Consider the following 21,764-nt stretch of genomic DNA (forward strand, 5'->3'; position numbering starts at 1 on the left):
TAGAACTGAACTAGAACTGAACTAGAACTGAACTAGAACTGAACTAGAACTGAACTAGAACTGAACTAGAACTGAACTAGAACTGAACTAGAACTGAACTAGAACTGAACTAGAACTGAACTAGAACTGAACTAGAACTGAACTAGAACTGAACTAGAACTGAACTAGAACTGAACTAGAACTGAACTAGAACTGAACTAGAACTGAACTAGAACTGAACTAGAACTAAACTAAAACTGTACTAGAACTGAACAGAAGTGACCAAAAACTGAACTAGAACTGAGCTTGAACCAGTACTAAACTTTGTTACTCCATGATACACATCAATATATTCACTTGAATGTTGACATATTCCAATCGACTTCCGATAACATGTTTCTTAAAGTGAATATGTCCAATAACTTTTCCACAACAATGAACGCCCTTTCATAAACATTTTATATTCAATTCAGCAACTATCGTCAATCTATAAATAGACATTTTCGTAAGGCGTTACTCGTATTTTAGGTAAAACAAAATTATGTATTTGTTCATGAGTAACGCCTTCGTCAGGTACATACACTTTGTTAAGAGTTAATTTGCCCATAATTTCGTTCAGAAACATGGCAATGGAATTTTTTTACAGAATTCTATACATATTGCCCTGTTTGAGTAGTTGGGGTATTAGAAAATATTACTAGGTAAATTTGAAAATTGTTGTCATTGTAAACAATTTGTTTGACAAGTCAAGTGTATAAATAAAATGTATACATACATACATTAATGTACTTACATAAGTGCATATTAAAATAGATTACGTAAAGGGTTTTACTTAAAAGAGATGAAAGCTTTGCTGAAGTTTGAATCTATTGGGTTGCAGTGAAGTTATTTTTCAAGAAAACTTACATACATATGTATATCATTTTCACGCATTAACAGATATACAGTCTATCCAACTATGCGTATGAGTTATATTTTAATATTTATTAAACATACGCAACATTTTTGATTTTTTTACAAAAGATCTATAAATTCATTTAACAAAGTCGCTACCGAAAAAAATACCCTTTACATCTAAAAACAAACACGTTTTAACATAATAAAATTTAACTTCTTAATGTTTTGCCATTATAGCAATTGTATGTTTAGGTATTAGCTTTTTCATATAGTTATAACAATTTCTAGCTTCAATCATTCTACTGTTTCTACTAACCAAACTCCATGCATTTCCCCCTGTTTCACCACCCAACAAGTCAACACAATTTCATACTAATGACCATTGAATAAACAAAAACATTTTTGACCTGTCTACAGTTGCTCTGGCCGTTAGTGTTAATGACATTCTACTGCTGTTGCAACAGTCATCGTTTGCTGTTGCTGCCACTAGAAAATTGCTTTAAATATGCAATTTAATGTTTGTATTGTATCGGTCGTTAATGCACTTTTAATGCAACATTTACTTACAATTTATAACAAAATTGGCTAATTTATTGTAAAACTCTTCTAATGCCAGTTTATGTTGTGGGTATGGATTGTGGGGTTTATTATGTTTGCCTTGTGGGAGTTTATTTTGCAAATATTTGCTATTTTTTATGGATTTATAGGTGAGATTTTTATGAAATGTTAGAAACAGTAGTGAATTAAGTTAGATATTTAAATAACTAAATGGTACTTAATATATAAAAGTGTCGACTTATACATTTGGCTGATATAGGAAAACTTATCTTCGAAGTTAACGACAATGATTTTTCAGTCTAGTTCTAGTTCAGTTCTAATTCAGTTCTAGTTCAGTTCTAGTTCAGTTATAGTTCAGTTCTAGTTCAGTTCTAGTTCAGTTCTAGTTCAGTTCTAGTTCAGTTCTAGTTCAGTTCTAGTTCAGTCTAGTTCAGTTCTAGTTCAGTTCTAGTTCAGTTCTAGTTCAGTTCTAGTTCAGTTCTAGTTCAGTTCTAGTTCAGTTTAGTCAGTTCTAGTTCAGTTCTAGTCAGTTCTAGTTCAGTTCTAGTTCAGTTCTAGTTCAGTTCTAGTTCAGTTCTAGTTCAGTTCTAGTTCAGTTAGTCAGTTCTAGTTCAGTTCTAGTTCAGTTCTAGTTCAGTTCTAGTTCAGTTCTAGTTCAGTTCTAGTTCAGTTCTAGTTCAGTTCTAGTTCAGTTCTAGTTCAGTTCTAGTTCAGTTCTAGTTCAGTTCTAGTTCAGTTCTAGTTCAGTTCTAGTTCAGTTCTAGTTCAGTTCTAGTTCAGTTCTAGTTCAGTTCTAGTTCAGTTCTAGTTCAGTTCTAGTTCAGTTCTAGTTAGTTCTAGTTCAGTTTAGTTCTAGTTCAGTTCTAGTTCAGTTCTAGTTCAGTTCTAGTTCAGTTCTAGTTCAGTTCTAGTTCAGTTCTAGTTCAGTTCTAGTTCAGTTCTAGTTCAGTTCTAGTTCAGTTCTAGTTCAGTTCTAGTTCAGTTCTAGTTCAGTTCTAGTTCAGTTCTAGTTCAGTTCTAGTTCAGTTCTAGTTCAGTTCTAGTTCAGTTCTAGTTCAGTTCTAGTTCAGTTCTAGTTCAGTTCTAGTTCAGTTCTAGTTCAGTTCTAGTTCAGTTCTAGTTCAGTTCTAGTTCAGTTCTAGTTCAGTTCTAGTTCAGTTCTAGTTCAGTTCTAGTTCAGTTCTAGTTCAGTTCTAGTTCAGTTCTAGTTCAGTTCTAGTTCAGTTCTAGTTCAGTTCTAGTTCAGTTCTAGTTCAGTTCTAGTTCAGTTCTAGTTCAGTTCTAGTTCAGTTCTAGTTCAGTTCTAGTTCAGTTCTAGTTCAGTTTTCTAGTTCAGTTCTAGTTCAGTTCTAGTTCAGTTCTAGTTCAGTTCTAGTTCAGTTCTAGTTCAGTTCTAGTTCAGTTCTAGTTCAGTTCTAGTTCAGTTCTAGTTCAGTTCTAGTTCAGTTCTAGTTCAGTTCTAGTTCAGTTCTAGTTCAGTTCTAGTTCAGTTCTAGTTCAGTTCTAGTTCAGTTCTAGTTCAGTTCTAGTTCAGTTTAGTTCAGTTCTAGTTCAGTTCTAGTTCAGTTCTAGTTCAGTTCTAGTTCAGTTCTAGTTCAGTTCTAGTTCAGTTCTAGTTCAGTTCTAGTTCAGTTCTAGTTCAGTTCTAGTTCAGTTCTAGTTCAGTTAGTTCAGTTTAGTTCAGTTCTAGTTCAGTTCTAGTTCAGTTCTAGTTCTAGTTCAGTTCTAGTTCAGTTCTAGTTCTAGTTCAGTTCTAGTTCAGTTCTAGTTCAGTTCTAGTTCAGTTCTAGTTCAGTTCTAGTTCAGTTCTAGTTCAGTTCTAGTTCAGTTCTAGTTCAGTTCTAGTTCAGTTCTAGTTCAGTTCTAGTTCAGTTCTAGTTCAGTTCTAGTTCAGTTCTAGTTCAGTTCTAGTTCAGTTCTAGTTCAGTTCTAGTTCAGTCTAGTTCAGTTCTAGTTCAGTTCTAGTTCAGTTCTAGTTCAGTTCTAGTTCAGTTCTAGTTCAGTTCTAGTTCAGTTCTAGTTCAGTTCTAGTTCAGTTCTAGTTCAGTTCTAGTTCAGTTAGTTCAGTTCTAGTTCAGTTCTAGTTCAGTTCTAGTTCAGTTCTAGTTCAGTTCTAGTTCAGTTCTAGTTCAGTTCTAGTTCAGTTCTAGTTCAGTTCTAGTTCAGTTCTAGTTCAGTTCTAGTTCAGTTCTAGTTCAGTTCTAGTTCAGTTCTAGTTCAGTTCTAGTTCAGTTCTAGTTCAGTTCTAGTTCAGTTCTAGTTCAGTTCTAGTTCAGTTCTAGTTCAGTTCAGTTCTAGTTTATTTATATTTCAGTTCTAATTCAGTTCAAGTTAAATTTCTGAAGAAGAATAATATTCTAGAGGAAGGTTTACTATTGGAAACGTAGTTCTAAAATCAAAGACCATATTTAAAAATAAAATTTACATGCTTAAAGTCTCATTTAAAACTACTTTTGCATCTCAATATTTAAAATAAATATTTAATTTTCTTTTTACTTCTCGTTTGAATACAAAATGGAATTAACCATATTTACTGAAAACTTGACGCCATTGTTAATATTATAGTTTGAAATGTTCATATGTATGTATTTATGTGTATAACAGTAAATAAGGATATTTATGTTGGAAAAGACAGACACTTGCACTTGTATTAAAATGTTTACCACTGCATTACTTCCACAACAAACCAATAAACATTTCCCCTTTTTTGTTTGTTAACAACAAAAGTATGGTAACTTTCATTATGTATGTATATAAACACTGTAAAAAAAAAAGATAAAAATCTAAATAAAATATTTTACTTAAAAAACTTGACCTACTTTAAATAGATTAAATAGATTTTAGAGAAAATTGTTATTTTAGTTAGTTTCTTTAAATTTAAAATAACAAATAAAATAAATATTTGTTGGATATATTACGTTCAGTGTAGAAATTTTTTACGCATAAACTGCCAAGTTGAAAATATTATTCAAGGAAATAGGCTACAGAAAATTAAAACAGAAAATGCAAAGAACAGGAAAATGAAAATAATAATGAAAACACCATGTCAGAGGATAATGTAACAACAGTTGATGTTAAATATAAATACAAACAACTGGTCAGTTTTTAATTTAATAATTAATGGTTTCTTTACAAAGAAAAATTAAAAAAAAAAAACTTCAAAAAGTAGTTGTAAATACATAATAATTCCTGTAACACTTTTTAATTAAGTATTAAAATAAAGAAATATCTTAAAATTGTTCAACTTTCCATAAAGAAAGACTTTTTTATAAGAAGTACCTAGTATCAGCTGTAGATCTTCAAAAAGCTCACCAATTGAGTAACTGAAAATCGGCTGTAGATCCTTAAAAAGCTTCCAATTTTTTATTTATGAATTCATCTTTCTAATTTTTTTATTTTTTTTTATTTTCCCAGAGATTAATTTTCAATCAAAACTTTACTTAAGTCTTGTCAGTTTTTTGTGTTCCTTTTTATATAATTTCTCTTAATGTTATTTCCATCACCTGAGGTTGTAAACGTTAACAAATTCCAACATTTCCTGATGAACATTTGAAATTTTGTTCTTGTATAAAAACACAAACTTAAAGTTAGTGGTAAATCATTCACTTTACTGGACAGCGATTGTTGTTACTGCTAATATTTAAATATTTCGCAGAAATAAAACTTTCGCTTAATGTTTTTGTAAAGTTTTATATATGAATATAAACGTGAAAATAATAAAACTGAGCGGAAAAAAGAAGCATAATAAATAATGCGTTAAAAATTTGAAATTTCAACACTGTATTAAAGAATAAACAAAAGTAGTGGCCAAAAAATATTTGTCCAGTAAAATCAGATGCTTTACAGTAAAACATGCATTAGACACCCTACACTTTATAAAATGTGACTTACTCTTACGTATTAACTTACTTACTTACTTACTTACTTACTTACTTACTTTACTTACTTACTTACTTACTTACTTACTTACTTACTTACTTACTTACTTACTTACTTACTACTTACTTACTTACTTACTTACTTACTTACTTACTTACTTACTTACTTACTTACTTACTTACTTACTTACTTACTTACTTACTTACTTACTTACTTACTTACTTACTTACTTACTTACTTACTTACTTACTTACTTACTTACTTACTTACTTACTTACTTACTTACTTACTTACTTACTTACTTACTTACTTACTTACTTCTTACTTACTTACTTACTTACTTACTTACTTACTTACTTACTTACTTACTTACTTACTTACTTACTTACTTACTTACTTACTTACTTACTTACTTACTTACTTACTTACTTACTTACTTACTTACTTACTTACTTACTTACTTACTTACTTACTTACTTACTTACTTACTTACTTACTTACTTACTTACTTACTTACTTACTTACTTACTTACTTACTTACTTACTTACTTACTTACTTACTTACTTACTTACTTACTTACTTACTTACTTACTTACTTACTTACTTACTTACTTACTTACTTACTTACTTACTTACTTACTTACTTACTTACTTACTTACTTACTTACTTACTTACTTACTTACTTACTTACTTTTACTTACTTACTTACTTACTTACTTACTTACTTACTTACTTACTTACTTACTTACTTACTTTACTTACTTACTTACTTACTTACTTACTACTACTTACTTCTTACTTACTTACTTACTTTACTTACTTACTTACTTACTTACTTACTTACTTACTTACTTACTTACTTACTTACTTACTTACTTACTTACTTACTTACTTACTTACTTACTTACTTACTTACTTACTTACTTACTTACTTTACTTACTTACTTACTTACTTACTTACTTACTTACTTACTTACTTACTTACTTACTTACTTACTTACTTACGTACTTACTTACTTACTTACTTACTTACTTACTTACTTACTACTTACTTACTTACTTACTTACTTACTTACTACTTACTTACTTACTTACTTACTTACTTACTTACTTACTTACTTACTTACTTACTTACTTACTTACTTACTTACTTACTTACTTACTTACTTACTTACTTACTACTTACTTACTTACTTACTTACTTACTTACTTACTTACTTACTTACTTACTACTTACTTACTTACTTACTTACTTACTTACTTACTTACTTACTTACTTACTTACTTACTTCTTACTTACTTACTTACTTACTTACTTACTTACTTACTTACTTACTTACTTACTTACTTACTTACTTACTTACTTGACTTACTTACTTACTTACGGTTAAATTACTTACAGGTACATTACGTACGGTCATGTTCAATTTATAGGATACAATTCCGTAGTGCCATTTGGATTCTAGTGTTGATTCATTTAACTTTCCTGAGGTACCTCAGTGTTGGCGAAGTACAGAACAGAAAAAGGCTCAAGTGTAAAGTAATGCTTTTAACCCTAAGGCTGAAATCAAGGCAAGTTTTTCAAACATAGACTGTTACGACCAACCACATCCTGTATAACGGTTTTCCATTATCAGTTTTAATAAAGTAGCCATTTTTTATTTAAACTTTGTACTTTTTTAGTTGCTTAAATATTTCAAGTTTTTTCTTGTGGTGTTTTTAATATATTTTGTAGATTTTTTTGTAAAATTTTAGTTTGTTTTTAGTTGTTTGTTTGGCATTATATCACGAAATGGTTGGAGAAAATGTTTTATAAAAATTAAGGAAATTTTTAATTGAATTTATTGGCCTAAAGGTAACAGCGTGAAAATCATAAACAAACAAAAACAAGTTTTATTCAAGTTAAAGCTTTAAATAAAAAACATCGTGATTTTATTATTAAAAGAAATAAATTTTATTAAAATATTTAAATGAAAATCTTAGCCGAAACATTTGTTTTATTTCATATTTACTTTTGCCTTATTCCAAAAAACCTTCATCTCTCCTGTACACCTCTTTAGTACCATTCCTTCCGACTTCTCATGACATGTTCATCCAGGGATCTTCTTTAATTTGTGCAATATTATAACGCATCTTCAAGGGAGCCAGAATATGTAAAATCAAATGTTTACACTCGCTACTGGCTGTCGGTATTTTGGGGAAAACCAATGAAGAGTTAATACGTTTTAATAAAACATGTACATTAGAACCATCGTAGGGTAGACGACCAAATATCATGGCATAGCAGACCACACCACAGGCCCAGATATCAGAATGAAATGGATCGTAAGCAACACCTGTGGGTACAGGAAAGAAAGCTGGTTTTAAAAGCAATCCCCATATCCCAATATATTCACTAAAAGTCTATCTTCTGTTACCTTTTAGAATCTCTGGACTAGCATAGGCATAACTGCCACAAAATGTCTTCGATAATATCACTTGTTGATCACTGGTACGCGTGTCTTTCCGTGCAAACCCGAAATCGATTAGTTTTAGGTTGTAATTTTCATCCAATAAAAGATTTTCACATTTTATATCTCTAAAAGACAAATGGCTCCTTATTAATTCAAAATTTGTTAACTAACATTTGGGATTACCTGTGCACCACTCCTTTAGAATGTATATATTCCACAGCACTTATTAATTGTTGAAATAATTTACGTGACTGAGTTTCATCTAAATATTTTTATCGCGCACATAATCCAAAAGAGTGCCATTCTCAGCCAATTGGCATGATTAAGTAGACTCTTAAGAAAAATAAAAATAGTTTAGTCTAATCTATATTCTAGTCTAAAGATAAGTCTCTAGTCCACTCTATAGCTTTTCATAGCAGAAGAGAACTCATTCCTCCACTCACCTATGACTCGTTTCGATACTCTGATAAAATGTTATCAGATTATCATGATGCAAACCCTTTACGGCCTCTATTTCTCGGGGTAAAAATTTTTGTGTATACTCTGCCGGAGCCTTAACCTTCGATATAATTTTAATAGCGACTCTCTTGCCATACTCTTCGGAATAACCTATCTTGACCTTGGCATAATTACCGGACCCAATAACTTTACCCATCAATATGCCATGTTCTTCCAAAATCGATTTAGGTTTTCCCGCTTTATTAGTACCACTGCCCGCGGGAGACACTTGTTCGGAACCCTGTCCGGTTTTAGCAGCAGTACTAGTGCGTGGTGTTTCATCGTGGAAACTCGTTTTTTGGCAGTTTCAAAAACTTCAAAAAGAGAAAATTGCGGTTCCTCTTATTCGCCAGAGGACTTTTTAAAATTTGAAAAAGGCAGCTGTGTTTCAAGTTTTTTGAGTCTTTAATAAAATCTCTCTTTAACTGCTGATCTTTACAGAGAGAGATTAAGTTTCTTGGAATTTTTTTGGCTTTTATTTATGATTTATTACTAAGAATTTTGTAAATTTGGAAAAAATTTCCTATTTTCCTTTATGTTTGAAAATTTAATAGTAAATTGTAAATTTTTAAAGTATGGTGTCAAAAATTTAATGTGATGAACATAATATTAAGGGATGGATCACATATATCAAATGTGATATACGCACGGAATAGGTACTAAATGTCAGTCTGAACTAGAACTGAACTAAAACTGAACTAGAACTGAACTAGAACTGAACTAGAACTGAACTAGAACTGAACTACAACTGAACTACAACTGAACTACAACTGAACTACAACTGAACTACAACTGAACTAGAACTGAACTAGAACTGAACTAGAACTGACTAGACTGAACTAGAACTGAACTAGAACTGAACTAGAACTGAACTAGAACTGAAACTAAACTGAACTAGAACTGAACTAGAACTGAACTAGAACTGAACTAGAACTGAAACTAGAACTGAACTAGAACTGAACTAGAACTGAACTAGAACTGAACTAGAACTGAACTAGAACTGAACTAGAACTGAACTAGAACTGAACTAGAACTGACTAGAGACTGAACTAGAACTGAACTAGAACTGAACTAGAACTGAACTAGAACTGACTAGAACTGAACTAGAACTGAACTAGAACTGAACTATAACTGAACTAGAACTGAACTAGAAACTGAACTAGAACTGAACTAGAACTTGAACTAGAACGAACTAGAACTGAACTAGAACTGACTAGAACTGAACTAAACTGAACTAGAACTGAACTAGAACTGAACTAGAACTGACTAGAAACTGAACTAGAACTGAACTAGAACTGAACTAGAACTGACTAGAACTGACTAGAACTGAACTAGAACTGAACTAGAACTGAACTAGAACTGAACTAGAACTGAACTAACTGAACTAGAACTGAACTAGAACTGAACTAGAACTGAACTAGAACTGACTAGAACTGAACTAGAACTGAACTAGAACTGAACTAGAACTGAACTGAACTGCTAGAACTGAACTAGAACTGAACTAGAACTGAACTAGAACTGAACTAGAACTGAACTAGAACTGAACTGGAACTGAACTAGAACTGAACGAGAACTGAACTAGCACTGAACAAGAAGATATTGCAGGTGTATCTAATTTATTAAATAACACCCCTAAAAACTTACTCCCTTAAAAAAATAAATTAACTTAGCCAAGTTAACAACCTTTTTAACGGCTATTTTCTATCTTAAGGGTTTCCATTGTTGTAGTAATTAAAGGACATACAAAGCAACCCTTAGGTAAACCATGGTTACCAGAGTTATATAAACAAATTGAAATCATTTTTAAAAGCAAAAGGAAAAATTGAACCATTCGCTTTAGAAATCGAAACTGTAAAACTAAAAAAATTATGAAAATCATAATAAATAAGTAGAAATAATAATGAACAAATGTTGAATAAAAATAATTCAATGCGAGCGAAAATATATTGATGGCGGAAGTTCATATTATAGGACAAATATTGAAAGCAGTTGATTTTCAAGAACCTCATATATTCTGCAAGTGGAGTTTACAAAGTGGTGAGTAGTAATTGGGCTTAACTAAAATCAGATTTTATGCAATATTTGCTTTCCAAAGGAACTGCTTGGCGCATTATCCAGGGCGAAGCAGTTGGTCAAACTTTTGTAGCCACAAATCGTTTAGAATCTTGTTCGGATTTTTGTCAACCTTTGGATTTGCATTTGGGTACAGCTTCGGTGCAAGGTTGGCCTAAATTGCATGTCGAAATACATGCTGTTAATGTTTTAAGCAAAAGTTGGCCGGTAGGTTATGGTTTTGTGCATATACCCACTAAACCGGGTTTCCATCGTTTAGAGGTATTGTGTTGGAAAATAGCGCCACGTTCGTGGTACGATAGCGTTAGAGAGAAATTTGGAGGTGGCGGTTTGGCTTTGTGTAAAGAGGATTTGATTTACAGCGGATTGGAAAGGTTTGTTGTTTATTTTTCTAATTCAAGATTATTAGATTAATATTGAGACTTTTGGTTTTAAATAGATACAAATTACAGACACGTTCGTCGGGCAAGATTATAATTGATATTAACTTGGTCTTTCGTAATTTTGCTAAATTTGGCATAGAATTCAAGTGATTTCGAAAACTATAGTCATGGATCCGATTAAGGTTTTGTTAATATGCCAGTTTTTAATGATTACATTGGTTGCCACAAAAGCCGTCAAAATAGGCATTTCTAAACCTTTACCTGTTACCACAACTGTGGTTCCTAATACCACCACAATAGAGGAAACTACCACAGAGGAAATTACAACAGATGTAACTGATTCCCCATTAATATCCTCTACTCCCAGTTCTACAACTTCCACCACAACTGCAGCAACAAAAGATGATGCGGAATGGCCAGAATTTCCACCCAAAAAAACTGTAAAAATATCCAACAACACAACCACCAAAAAACCTACTACCACCACCATTAAACCCTCAACTACCACCACCATTAAACCTTTAAATAAAGAGATTAATACCACGGTTAAACCAAATATTACCGAACCTTTACCAACTTCCTTGCCCAAATGGCCAATTAAAGCGCAATATTGCTTTTGTGATCTTTCACAAGACACTTGTGATATAAATTGTTGTTGTGATCCTGACTGCTCCGCCGATGCTTTAAAGGTATTTCGTTGTCAACTAGAAGAGCCCATTGATTTAGAGATACATGAAGGACGTTTTGAGGATTTTAAATTTCAACATGGTCTGCCTTCGTGTGAGATTAATGACGGTTGGTTGTGTGTGTTAAGAACCTATAAACCTTTGGTTAAAGAAGAAGTAAGTCCGTTGTAGAGATTATTTACAAACATTAGTTTTTAATTTATGTAATTTCAGGTAACACATTCTTTTGAGGATACTTCCCGTTATAATAAATGGCCGAATTTATTATTGGAATCGGAAGAGGTGAAAAATCGTGAATTTTATAAATTCGGCGATATATTGAGAATATTTAATGTGAAAACTAAAGAAATACAAAATTTTGGTAAGAAAAATAGAAACTCTAATTCAGAGCTATTTTCTATGAAAAACTATAGCCTAATTCAGAACAATTTTCGAAAGTGGAACTTGCTCCGATTCAGGAGTTCAAGACTATAGACTAGACTATAGACTAGACTATAGACTAGACTATAGACTAGACTATAGACTAGGCTATAGACTAGACTATAGACTAGACTATAGACTAGACTATAGACTAGACTATAGACTAGACTATAGACTAGACTATAGACTAGACTATAGACTAGACTATAGACTAGACTATAAACTAGACTATAGACTAGACTATAGAGTAGACTATAGAATAGACTATAGAATAGACTATAGACTAGACTATAAACTAGATTATAGACTAGACTATAGACTAGACTATAGAATAGACTATAGACTAGACTATAGACTAGACTATAGATTAGACTATAGACTAGACTAGACTATAGACTACCTAGACTAGACTATAGACTGACTATAGACTAGCTATAGACTTGAACTATAGACTATACTATAGACTAGAACTATAGACTAGACTATAGACTAGACTAGACTATACTATAGACTAGACTATAGAAACTAGACTATAGACATACTATAGATAGACTATAGACTAGACATAGACTAGACTATAGACTAGACTATAGACTAGACGATAGACTAGCCTATAGACTGAGCTATAGACTAGACTTAACTACTATAGCTAGACTATAGACTAGCTATAGACTAGACTATAGACAGACTATAGACTAGACTATAACTAGCTATAGACTAGACATATACTAGACTATAGACTAGACTAACTAACTATAGACTAGACTATAGACTAGACTATAAAACTAAGACTATAGACTAGACTATAGACTAGACTATAGACTAGACTATAGACTAGACTATAGACTAGACTATAGACTAGACTATAGACTAGACTATAAACTAGACTATAGACTAGACTATGAGTAGACTATAGAATAGACTATAGAATAGACTATAGACTAGACTATAACTAGATTATAGACTAGACTATAGACTAGACTATAGAATAGACTATAGACTAGACTATAGACTAGACTATAGATTAGACTATAGACTAGACTATAGACTAGACTATAGACTAGACTATAGACTAGACTATAGACTAGACTATAGACTAGACTATAGACTAGACTATAGACTAGACTATAGACTAGACTATAGACTAGACTATAGACTAGACTATAGACTAGACTATAGACTAGACTATAGACTAGACTATAGACTATAGACTAGACTATAGACTAGACTATAGACTAGACTATAGACTAGACTATAGACTAGACTATAGACTAGACTATAGACTAGACTATAGACTAGACTATAGACTAGACTATAGACTAGACTATAGACTAGACTATAGACTAGACTATAGACTAGACTATAGACTAGACTATAGACTAGACTATAGACTAGACTATAGACCAGAGTATAAACTAGAAAAATTGCTCTTAGTATTGCTCAGAGCATTTTATAGATAACATTGTTGTGCTAAAACACTTACACTTATCTTTATTTTACAGATCTTCCATCATCTTATCAAACTGCCACTTGTCGCCTACAAGAACCCATTTATCATTTAAAACCCCTAAAAAATCTTGTCTGGTTTCCTCTCATGAAAATTTAAAAGAAATTGAAATCAAATTTAAACAACTACAAGAAGACTATAAAATATTTAGCAAACCCACGATGCCAGATGATATTTACAACAACAAACATATGGAAAACTATATAGAAAATATAACGGTTAATAATTGTTATGAAAACAAACTAAATTGCTCAAGATATAGAACTAAAAAAAGAAAGACAGGACAATTTTAATTTATATAAAGTTAAAATAAATATCTTACACAATTTTACCCATATTCAAGAGCTAATAGTGGACTTATGGCTAAAGGAAAACAAAACCTTGGATAAAATGGAAAGTACTAAAACAGAATATTGGTTGTCTTACGAAATAGAGTTTTTAAATAAAACTTTAAAGGAATTTTTAAAAACAAATACAACAGAAAACGTATATCCCCCTGTAATATCTGGGCCCTTAGGTTATCTACTGGGTAAACCAATAATCCTAGCACGCTATGAGGTTTTCAATAAAAGTCTACCTTTATCATCTAAAAATCAAATAATCAATTACTTTAACCCCAATAATACCGAGTCTCATATTTTAACTTTATTTTCAAAAGAAAATGGTGAATGTGCCCGTTTTAATCCTGCTAAAGATTATATTGCTTACGGTATTAATATAGCCAAATATTGTAAAATAAAACTGGAAAATGAAACGCTTTTACTAAAGGATGCCTCAAAAACTAATTTCACAGAAATATGTTTAAATTTACAGCAACATATACATAAACAACTATTTGGTGAGGACCTAGAAATTGCTGAATTATCTTTCTACTTAATATCCCAATTGGGTAAACCCGAGAATGATTCACAAAAATGGTTGCCGTTAAATGTTTTCAACAGCGATTTTGATTCAGTAATTGGACAATATCTACAGGAGACCAATACATTTATATGCCGGAATATTTTATTAAGTTTAGCATATGAATTTCATATGGCCACCTACGAGGTGGATAATGTTCCCTTGCAAAATGTCATTAAGCATGCTGCTTTACATTTGGCCGAACGTCATGATTTGGAATTTGCTTTAGATGAAAATTTGGAAGTGCCCATTACAATGACTGTGCGTTTTTATGATGTTCACGAAAAAGCTATATCAGCTGCTAATAGTTTAAAGGATTTGCATTTGGAATATGGTGTAATCTTAGTTCTAGTATTAGTTTTTGTAGATTTATATAATTAGATTTAGTAGATTTTTCTTAAATTTGTATTGAAATAATCTAGTCATGCTTTTAATCAAACAAATTGAAATTTTTTTATTATTCTTTTCCGTAACTAGAACTGAACTAGAACTGAACTAGAACTGAACTAGAACTGAACTACAACTGAACTACAACTGAACTAGAACTGAACTAGAACTGAACTAGAACTGAACTAGAACTGAACTAGAACTGAACTAGAACTGAACTAGAACTGAACTAGAACTGAACTAGAAACTGAACTAGAACTGAACTAGAACTGAACTAGAACTGAACTAGAACTGAACTAGAACTGAACTAGAACTGAACAAGAACTGAACTAGAACTGAACTAGAACTGAACTAGAACTGAACTAGAACTGAACTAGAACTGAACTAGAACTGAACTAGAACTGAACTAGAACTGAACTAGAACTGAACTAGAACTGAACTAGAACTGAACTAGAACTGAACTAGAACTGAACTAGAACTGAACTAGAACTGAACTAGAACTGAACTAGAACTGACAGAACTGAACTAGAACTAGAACTGAACTAGAACTGAACTAGAACTGAACTAGAACTGAACTAGAACTGAACTAGAACTGAACTAGAACTGAACTAGAACTGAACTAGAACTGAACTAGAACTGAACTAGAACTGAACTAGAACTGAACTAGAACTGAACTAGAACTGAACTAGAACTGAACTAGAACTGAACTAGAACTGAACTAGAACTGAACTAGAACTGAACTAGAACTGAACTAGAACTGAACTAGAACTGAACTAGAACTGAACTAGAACTGAACTAGAACTGAACTAGAACTGAACTAGACTGAACTAGAACTGAACTAGAACTGAACTAGAACTGAACTAGAACTGAACTAGAACTGAACTAGAACTGAACTAGAACTGAACTGAACTAGAACTGAACTAGAACTGAACTAGAACTGAACTAGAACTGAACTAGAACTGAACTAGAACTGAACTAGAACTGAACTAGAACTGAACTAGAACTGAACTAGAACTGAACTAGAACTGAACTAGAACTGAACTAGAACTGAACTAGAACTGAACTAGAACTGAACTAGAACTGAACTAGAACTGAACTAGAACTGAACTAGACTGAACTAGAACTGAACTAGAACTGAACTAGAACTGAACTAGAACTGAACTAGAACTGAACTAGAACTGACTGAACTAGAACTGACTAGAACTGAACTAGACACTGAACTAGAACTGAACTAGAACTGAACTAGAAACTGAACTAGAACTGAACTAGAACTGAACTAGAAACTGAACTAGAACTGAACTAGAACTGAACTAGAACTGAACTAGAACTGAACTAGAACTGAACTAGAACTGAACTAGAACTGAACTAGAACTGAACTAGAACTGAACTAGAACTGAACTAGAACTGAACTAGAACTGAACTAGAACTGAACTAGAACTGAACTAGAACTGAACTAGAACTGAACTAGAACTGAACTAGACACTGAACTAGAACTGAACTAGAACTGACTAGAACTGAACTAGAACTGAACTAGAACTGAACTAGAACTGAACTAGAACTTGAACTAGAACTGAACTAGAACTGAACTAGAACTGAACTAGAACTGAACTAGAACTGAACTAGAACTGAACTAGAACTGAACTAGAACTGAACTAGAACTGAACTAGAACTGAACTAGAACTGAACTAGAACTGAACTAGAACTGAACTAGAACTGACTGAACTAGAACTGAACTGAACTGAACTAGAACTGAACTAGAACTGAACTAGAACTGAACTAGAACTGAACTAGAACTGAACTAGAACTGAACTAGAACTGAACTAGAACTGAACTAGAACTGAACTGAACTGAACTAGAACTGAACTAGAACTGAACTAGAACTGAACTAGAACTGAACTAGAACTGCACTAGAACTGAACTGGAACTGACTGAGAACTAGAACTGAACTAGAACTGAACTAGAACTGAACTAAACTGAACTAGAACTGAACTAGAACTGAACTAGAACTGAACTAGAACTGAACTAGAACTGAACTAGAACTGAACTAGAACTGAACTAGAACTGAACTAGAACTGAACTAGAACTAACTAGAACTGAACTAGAACTACAACTAGAACTGAACTAGAACTGAACAAGAACAGAACTAAAACTAAACTATATCTGAACTAAAACTGAATAGTAAAAGATGCATCGATTCAGATCTAATTATATGTATACAACAAATTGTTCTAATTCAGAAAAAGTATAGTATAAACAATTATGCCAACCAATGCTATTACTATTATAATAGTAATAGCATTAATTGGCATAATTGTTTATACTATAAACTTTATAGGAAACAAAAGCAAACTTTTGAAGGAAACTTGGCTATAAATCACCAATTTTTAAATACATACTGAATCTGCTGGGACATATTGACTGTCTATCGAAGGTTTTTCTTACAATTTGCAGTTAAAAACTCTTAGGAATATTTTTTTCTTAATAACTATTTTATTAAATCAGCATTAAAACAGTAATATAGAAAATAAAAATACTTTTCTAAAGGGAAATGTATTTAAATATGAAAAAATTACCTTATCAAATATTCTTCAATATATTCAAACTGCTTAAGTAATGTTTTCTCTCCAAGTACATGCAATCCAATTCGCTATCGATTGTGATATTTTTTAAACTCCAACAAATGCGATAATTATCTAAAATAATAATATTTTCCGAATTTAACTCCACACACCATTGGTTCTGTTGCATTTTCAAGGCAACACTTAAATGTTTAAAGGGTTTAGTCGCCGAGCAATAATCTTGTGTATTAATACAATCCAAGTGATAAGGATTAAACCAAATACGTTCCATGAAATCACTTTTCCATAAAACTGGTTGTTTGATTTTATAATTAAAACCTTTGTCATCTTCAAAACAATAGTCCATTTGATGAAGTGCTAGAAATTCTTGTGTAGTTTTGGGTAATTGTTCTATGGCTTGAAAACCATCCACTAAATTTAATTGTAATTTTAAATGCTCTTTATTCTGAGGCACTGACAGTATTTGTATGCCTTTGTCCATGGATTCGAAAGTACAATTTGAATGTGGTGTCTTGTGTTCTCCTAAGGACTTTTGTCGTTTTTCGTTAATTATTTGATTGCATGAAATATTAAATATTTTAGTTATGATACATTTCTTTAGTAAAGAATCTTTATCATCTTTGGGTACTTGTTTTATGATTAATACTCCTGACTTTTGCAAACGATCTAAGGCTTTATAGATGCCCGATTTGTTCGATTGTAAGAGTTCGTAAAAGTTCATAGATTGTAAATCATCGCGAAATTGAGTGTGTTGAAAATTCCATAATAAATAGTTAGGACTGATGGTTATTTGGGATTTTTGTAGTTGTTCGTATAACTTTGTGAGATTGTAGGAGGAAGTGTGACCATCACTCCCTGCAATTGAGAAGAGAATATAATTAAGTAAACTAGAACTGAACTAGAATTGTACTAGAACTGAACTAGAAGTAAAGTAGAAGAAAACTAGAACTGAACTAGAACTGAAATAAGTGGATCTTAATTTTAACTAATCTAAATAGTTACTTACATATTATATCCAATCTTCTAGTTTCCTCTATAACCGTGGCCATTACCGGTTGCAAATCCTGATCAAATTCAAAAAACTCTATCAAAGGCCTATTTATCTTACTATCAAAACATTCACTACAACGACAAATATGACGCATCCATAATATATCAGCTTTTACCTCAGTATCCAGCTGAGAATCTTTCATCTGTATAAAACCATCATTAACCACCAACTCAAACCCATTACCTTCTTTGACACAAGAAGTGACTAGAGTTGAATCACTTATATCCTTGCTAGAGGACACCAAATTATCATTAAGAAAAGCAGCATCATCAGACGCTAATGAACTTTGATTTATATTACTAAAACATTTAGGGGATATTGGAAATTCCTCTGCATCATTAAGTTCATCTTTGGTTGTATTAGGTTCATTATTTTCTTTCCCCTCCGTATTAATATTATCACGAGGCCAACGTTCAGTAGTATCATATTCCACCTTATTCGTTTTACCATGGCGGCACATGTCCAGTTGATTAAGAGTCTTCAGATTTAAACTTGGAACTGCCACTGCATTTAATTTCCTAGATTCAGGATGACTATAGTCCGAAATGCGAAAATGACGACTGCAGATAGCCATAGTTATTAGGCGCAAATGGGGAATGGCATAAAGTGTGGGATTATCAAAAGCTGCTAACCAGGCTTTACATTTTTCAAGATTTCGTGGAAATTTATGGAATAAACTGAAACGTAATCCTTTACACTGGGGTAAAGCGCATTTAACGAAGACTTTTGGTTCACTGAAAAAATAAAAGAATGTTTTAAATAAAATTTCGTTTAAAAACTTTAAAATACTTACGATTTGTCCGGCGCGTTCATTTTGAGCACTAAATATGTCGGCGGCGGCTTAAAATCGATTGTAAGCCGGCTATGTTTTCAACTACGTTTAGTTTTTAATTTTTCTACGATTTAAAAAAAAAAAACGGTATCCGAGAGATCAGAAAGTGGGATTTTGGAAGCAAATATATTGTTTATAACAACAAAACAGAGCAAGCTTATAAGTTGTGTGAGAAATTATGCAGGGATGAATAAAAAATTCTTAAAAATTAAAAACAAATCCTTTCTCCAAGTTCTACTACGATCTACCGATATTTAACCCTATCCTCCATATAAAACAAATTGCAGAAAATCAGTTTCTAAAAAATTTTGCATTAAGAAAATGATCAATAACGTAAAACAAAGATTTTTTATTTGTTTATTTACTAGCTATACCCAGTGTGCTGTGCTACCCTAAAAGCAATATAAATAAGAAACTCACTTAACGATTTTGATGATTCTAACTACAATGGTTTTCCAGATATACAATCTGTTACATATGGGAGATTCCACGCAAATTATTGCAATTTCGCCAATTATTCCGAACGTTAATTAAGATTTTAATTTAATCTATGAAATATTTGAATAATCTAATAGCTTCCCAGATATACAAAATTTGCATTTAATTCATATGAGAAGTGCCAAACTCCCATTGAAAGTCCGCCCGTTATTCTCTAAATGTTTTTCAGTAAAATTTGAAGATTCTAGCTCTAACAGTTTCTCAGATATACGAATTTTTCTATTTAATTCATATGGGAGCTCCAAGCCCCCCAGATGAAAGTCAGATGAATATTAAAGTTCTTCGTGCAAAATTTTAAGAATTTAGTTCTATTAGTTTCCCAGATAAACGAATTTTTGTATTTAATTCATATGGGAGGTTCCGCTCCCCTCATTGGTAGTCCCCCAATTTATTACCCGAAATGTTTACATGGATGTTAAAGTTCTTCCAGAACAACATCATTTAAAGGGATCACAAAGAGATTGAAAAATATTCCAAAAGTTTCACTTTGAAAACATTATTAGAGTGTATGAAAACTCGCAACTCTAAAGGCAGACTATTCTTATTTTAGCGGTAATTTATGATTAAAATAAGTAAGAAGTAAGAGTTATATTTTTGAAGAACGAAAAAGTACCAAAAAGTCCCCTTTATAGGACCTCACTTAATCCGGGCTCTACATGCTTAATTTCACGTTTCTAGGTTCATTATTATACAAAAACTTAAAATGTACCTTTTAAAGAACCAAAAAGTCCCCTTTTACAGGTTCTCACTTAATCGGGGCTCTACATGCTTTCATGTTTCTAGGTTTAATATTATAGAAAATTCAAAAAGTTCCTTTTGAAGTACGAAAAAGTACCAAAAATTACACTTTTATAGATTCTCAAGTACTTAATTACAAGTTTCAAAGTTCTGAGTCAAAAAAGTACCAGTCGAAGTACGTTAAAGTACCAATAAGTCCCATTTTATAGATTCTCATTTACTCCGGACTTTACTTGCTTAATTTCATGTTTCTAGGTTAAATTTTATAGAAAACTCAAGAAGTACCTTTGTAGAACGAAAAAGTTCCGAAAAGTTCCTTAATTATTAATTTCATGTTTCGATTTCAATATCATAGAAAACCCAAAAAGTACCAGTTGCGGAATGAAAAAGTACCAAAAAATATCACTTGGTACCGGTGTTCCAAATAACATCCCATTAGCATATTTAGTGTTTCTTGAATAAAATCAAATTTCCCGTTTTTACCCTTTTTGGTACTTTTTTCCTCCCCATTAACGAAATAAAAATTATCTTCCAAAAAGTTGCAACATCGTATTGGGAGCCCGTTATTATGTATTCATATGTATAAGTTAATAAACCAAAAAAAAAATCTTTTATAAAAAAGTACCAAAAATAGGTACAATTTTTCTCCCCTTAAACGTCCGAATATCCATAAAGTACTAAATTCATATTTTTATTTGTTCGTCAAGTTATGAAGGATTCAAAAATATTTTTTGAATGTTCTCTGGTTTAAAAGATACATGGGGTGCAAAAGAAGTACCAAATTACAGTTTTTTACCCGTTTATTCCCCAAAGGGGCCGAATTTGAAAAAATTACCGGACACCTGTCCGCTTTTTTTTTTTAATGAACGACCATAAGCTTTAACTGTTTTTGTTAGGAGATTTGAGGTTACCGAATTTACGTTTTTACCCTTTTTTTAACCCCCAAAAAATTCGAATTTCCATTTGGTGGGAGACCAACCTCCTGCCCAAATTTCAGCTCTTTAGCTTCAAGGCTCTAGGCTCTACGATGATGAATCAGTCAGTAACGTTAGAATTTTATATACGTATGTATGTATATAGATTTCGTGCATTGAATTATACTGTAAAAACATTGTAATGTTCGACTTGAATTCAAGTTTCGTTTTCACTGGAGAATGATATTGAATTAAAGTGTAACGAAAGTGTATTTCAACACTTGAAATTTGAATGTTTGACTGGAATTAAAATTGCTTTAAACTTTAATTCCAGCAAGAATGCTTATTTGATATAGTGTGACAACTATAAGGGATCTAAAGTCGACATAAAGCCCACAATGGTTAGTACCAATATTTTGCCCAAACAACATCTACATACCTAGCCAGGTTATATCCTCTAGGTCCGTGAAGACAGTCTCTACAAAGCTATAAATTTGTATAAAAGGCGGCTTAACAATTGTTTCTTGTAA

The 21,764-nt window shown here is 31.9% G+C and overlaps 4 protein-coding genes across 4 annotated transcripts; 2 read left to right on the top strand and 2 right to left on the bottom strand.

The window, feature by feature from the left end:
- Positions 1 to 7,245: 7,245 nt before the first annotated feature.
- Positions 7,246 to 8,573, bottom strand: LOC119610651 (testis-specific serine/threonine-protein kinase 4; the record flags this gene model as incomplete). The annotated part of the gene is given in 6 exon segments (XM_037965964.1): positions 7,246 to 7,651; positions 7,733 to 7,893; positions 7,952 to 8,039; positions 8,042 to 8,084; positions 8,086 to 8,101; positions 8,212 to 8,573. Coding segments are annotated over 6 exon segments (927 nt in total), but the record flags the coding sequence as incomplete, so codon positions are not given.
- A 1,603-nt stretch (positions 8,574 to 10,176) lies between these two features.
- Positions 10,177 to 10,874, top strand: LOC119610655 (B9 domain-containing protein 2). Its single transcript, XM_037965967.1, has 3 exons — positions 10,177 to 10,303; positions 10,362 to 10,713; positions 10,779 to 10,874. The coding sequence occupies exons 1-3, from the start codon at positions 10,216 to 10,218 to the stop codon at positions 10,870 to 10,872; spliced, it is 534 nt and encodes a 177-aa protein (XP_037821895.1). The 5' UTR covers positions 10,177 to 10,215; the 3' UTR covers positions 10,873 to 10,874.
- Positions 10,840 to 14,616, top strand: LOC119610653 (tectonic). The gene is made up of 4 exons (XM_037965966.1): positions 10,840 to 11,564; positions 11,622 to 11,769; positions 13,331 to 13,407; positions 13,582 to 14,616. Exons 1-4 carry the CDS (start codon positions 10,890 to 10,892, stop codon positions 14,614 to 14,616), a joined length of 1,935 nt encoding a protein of 644 aa, XP_037821894.1. The 5' UTR covers positions 10,840 to 10,889.
- Positions 14,617 to 17,090: 2,474 nt separating this feature from the next.
- LOC119610660 (trimethyllysine dioxygenase, mitochondrial-like) lies at positions 17,091 to 19,148 on the bottom strand. The gene is made up of 3 exons (XM_037965975.1): positions 19,046 to 19,148; positions 18,208 to 18,986; positions 17,091 to 18,056 (listed from the first exon to the last, which is right to left on the bottom strand). The coding sequence occupies exons 1-3, from the start codon at positions 19,063 to 19,065 to the stop codon at positions 17,200 to 17,202; spliced, it is 1,656 nt and encodes a 551-aa protein (XP_037821903.1). The 5' UTR covers positions 19,066 to 19,148; the 3' UTR covers positions 17,091 to 17,199.
- Between the last annotated feature and the right edge of the window lie 2,616 nt (positions 19,149 to 21,764).

Source organism: Lucilia sericata, unplaced genomic scaffold (assembly GCF_015586225.1).
Source record: "Lucilia sericata isolate MDLA Ls3-8-SP2 unplaced genomic scaffold, ASM1558622v1 Contig001259F_arrow, whole genome shotgun sequence".
Lineage (NCBI taxonomy): Eukaryota > Metazoa > Arthropoda > Insecta > Diptera > Calliphoridae > Lucilia > Lucilia sericata.

Coding starts and splice junctions, on each gene's coding strand:
- LOC119610655 (XM_037965967.1), top strand. CDS start 10,216: ATGGCGGAAGTTCATATTATAGGACAAATATTGAAAGCAGTTGATTTT. Junction 10,304..10,361: donor CAAGTGGAGTTTACAAAGTG/GTGAGTAGTAAT, acceptor TGCTTTCCAAAG/GAACTGCTTGGCGCATTATC. Junction 10,714..10,778: donor ATTTACAGCGGATTGGAAAG/GTTTGTTGTTTA, acceptor GGTTTTAAATAG/ATACAAATTACAGACACGTT.
- LOC119610653 (XM_037965966.1), top strand. CDS start 10,890: ATGGATCCGATTAAGGTTTTGTTAATATGCCAGTTTTTAATGATTACA. Junction 11,565..11,621: donor AACCTTTGGTTAAAGAAGAA/GTAAGTCCGTTG, acceptor ATGTAATTTCAG/GTAACACATTCTTTTGAGGA. Junction 13,408..13,581: donor TAAAACCCCTAAAAAATCTT/GTCTGGTTTCCT, acceptor AAAACAAACTAA/ATTGCTCAAGATATAGAACT.
- LOC119610660 (XM_037965975.1), bottom strand. CDS start 19,065: ATGAACGCGCCGGACAAATC. Junction 18,987..19,045: donor ATGAACGCGCCGGACAAATC/GTAAGTATTTTA, acceptor TTATTTTTTCAG/TGAACCAAAAGTCTTCGTTA. Junction 18,057..18,207: donor TAGAAGATTGGATATAATAT/GTAAGTAACTAT, acceptor TCTCAATTGCAG/GGAGTGATGGTCACACTTCC.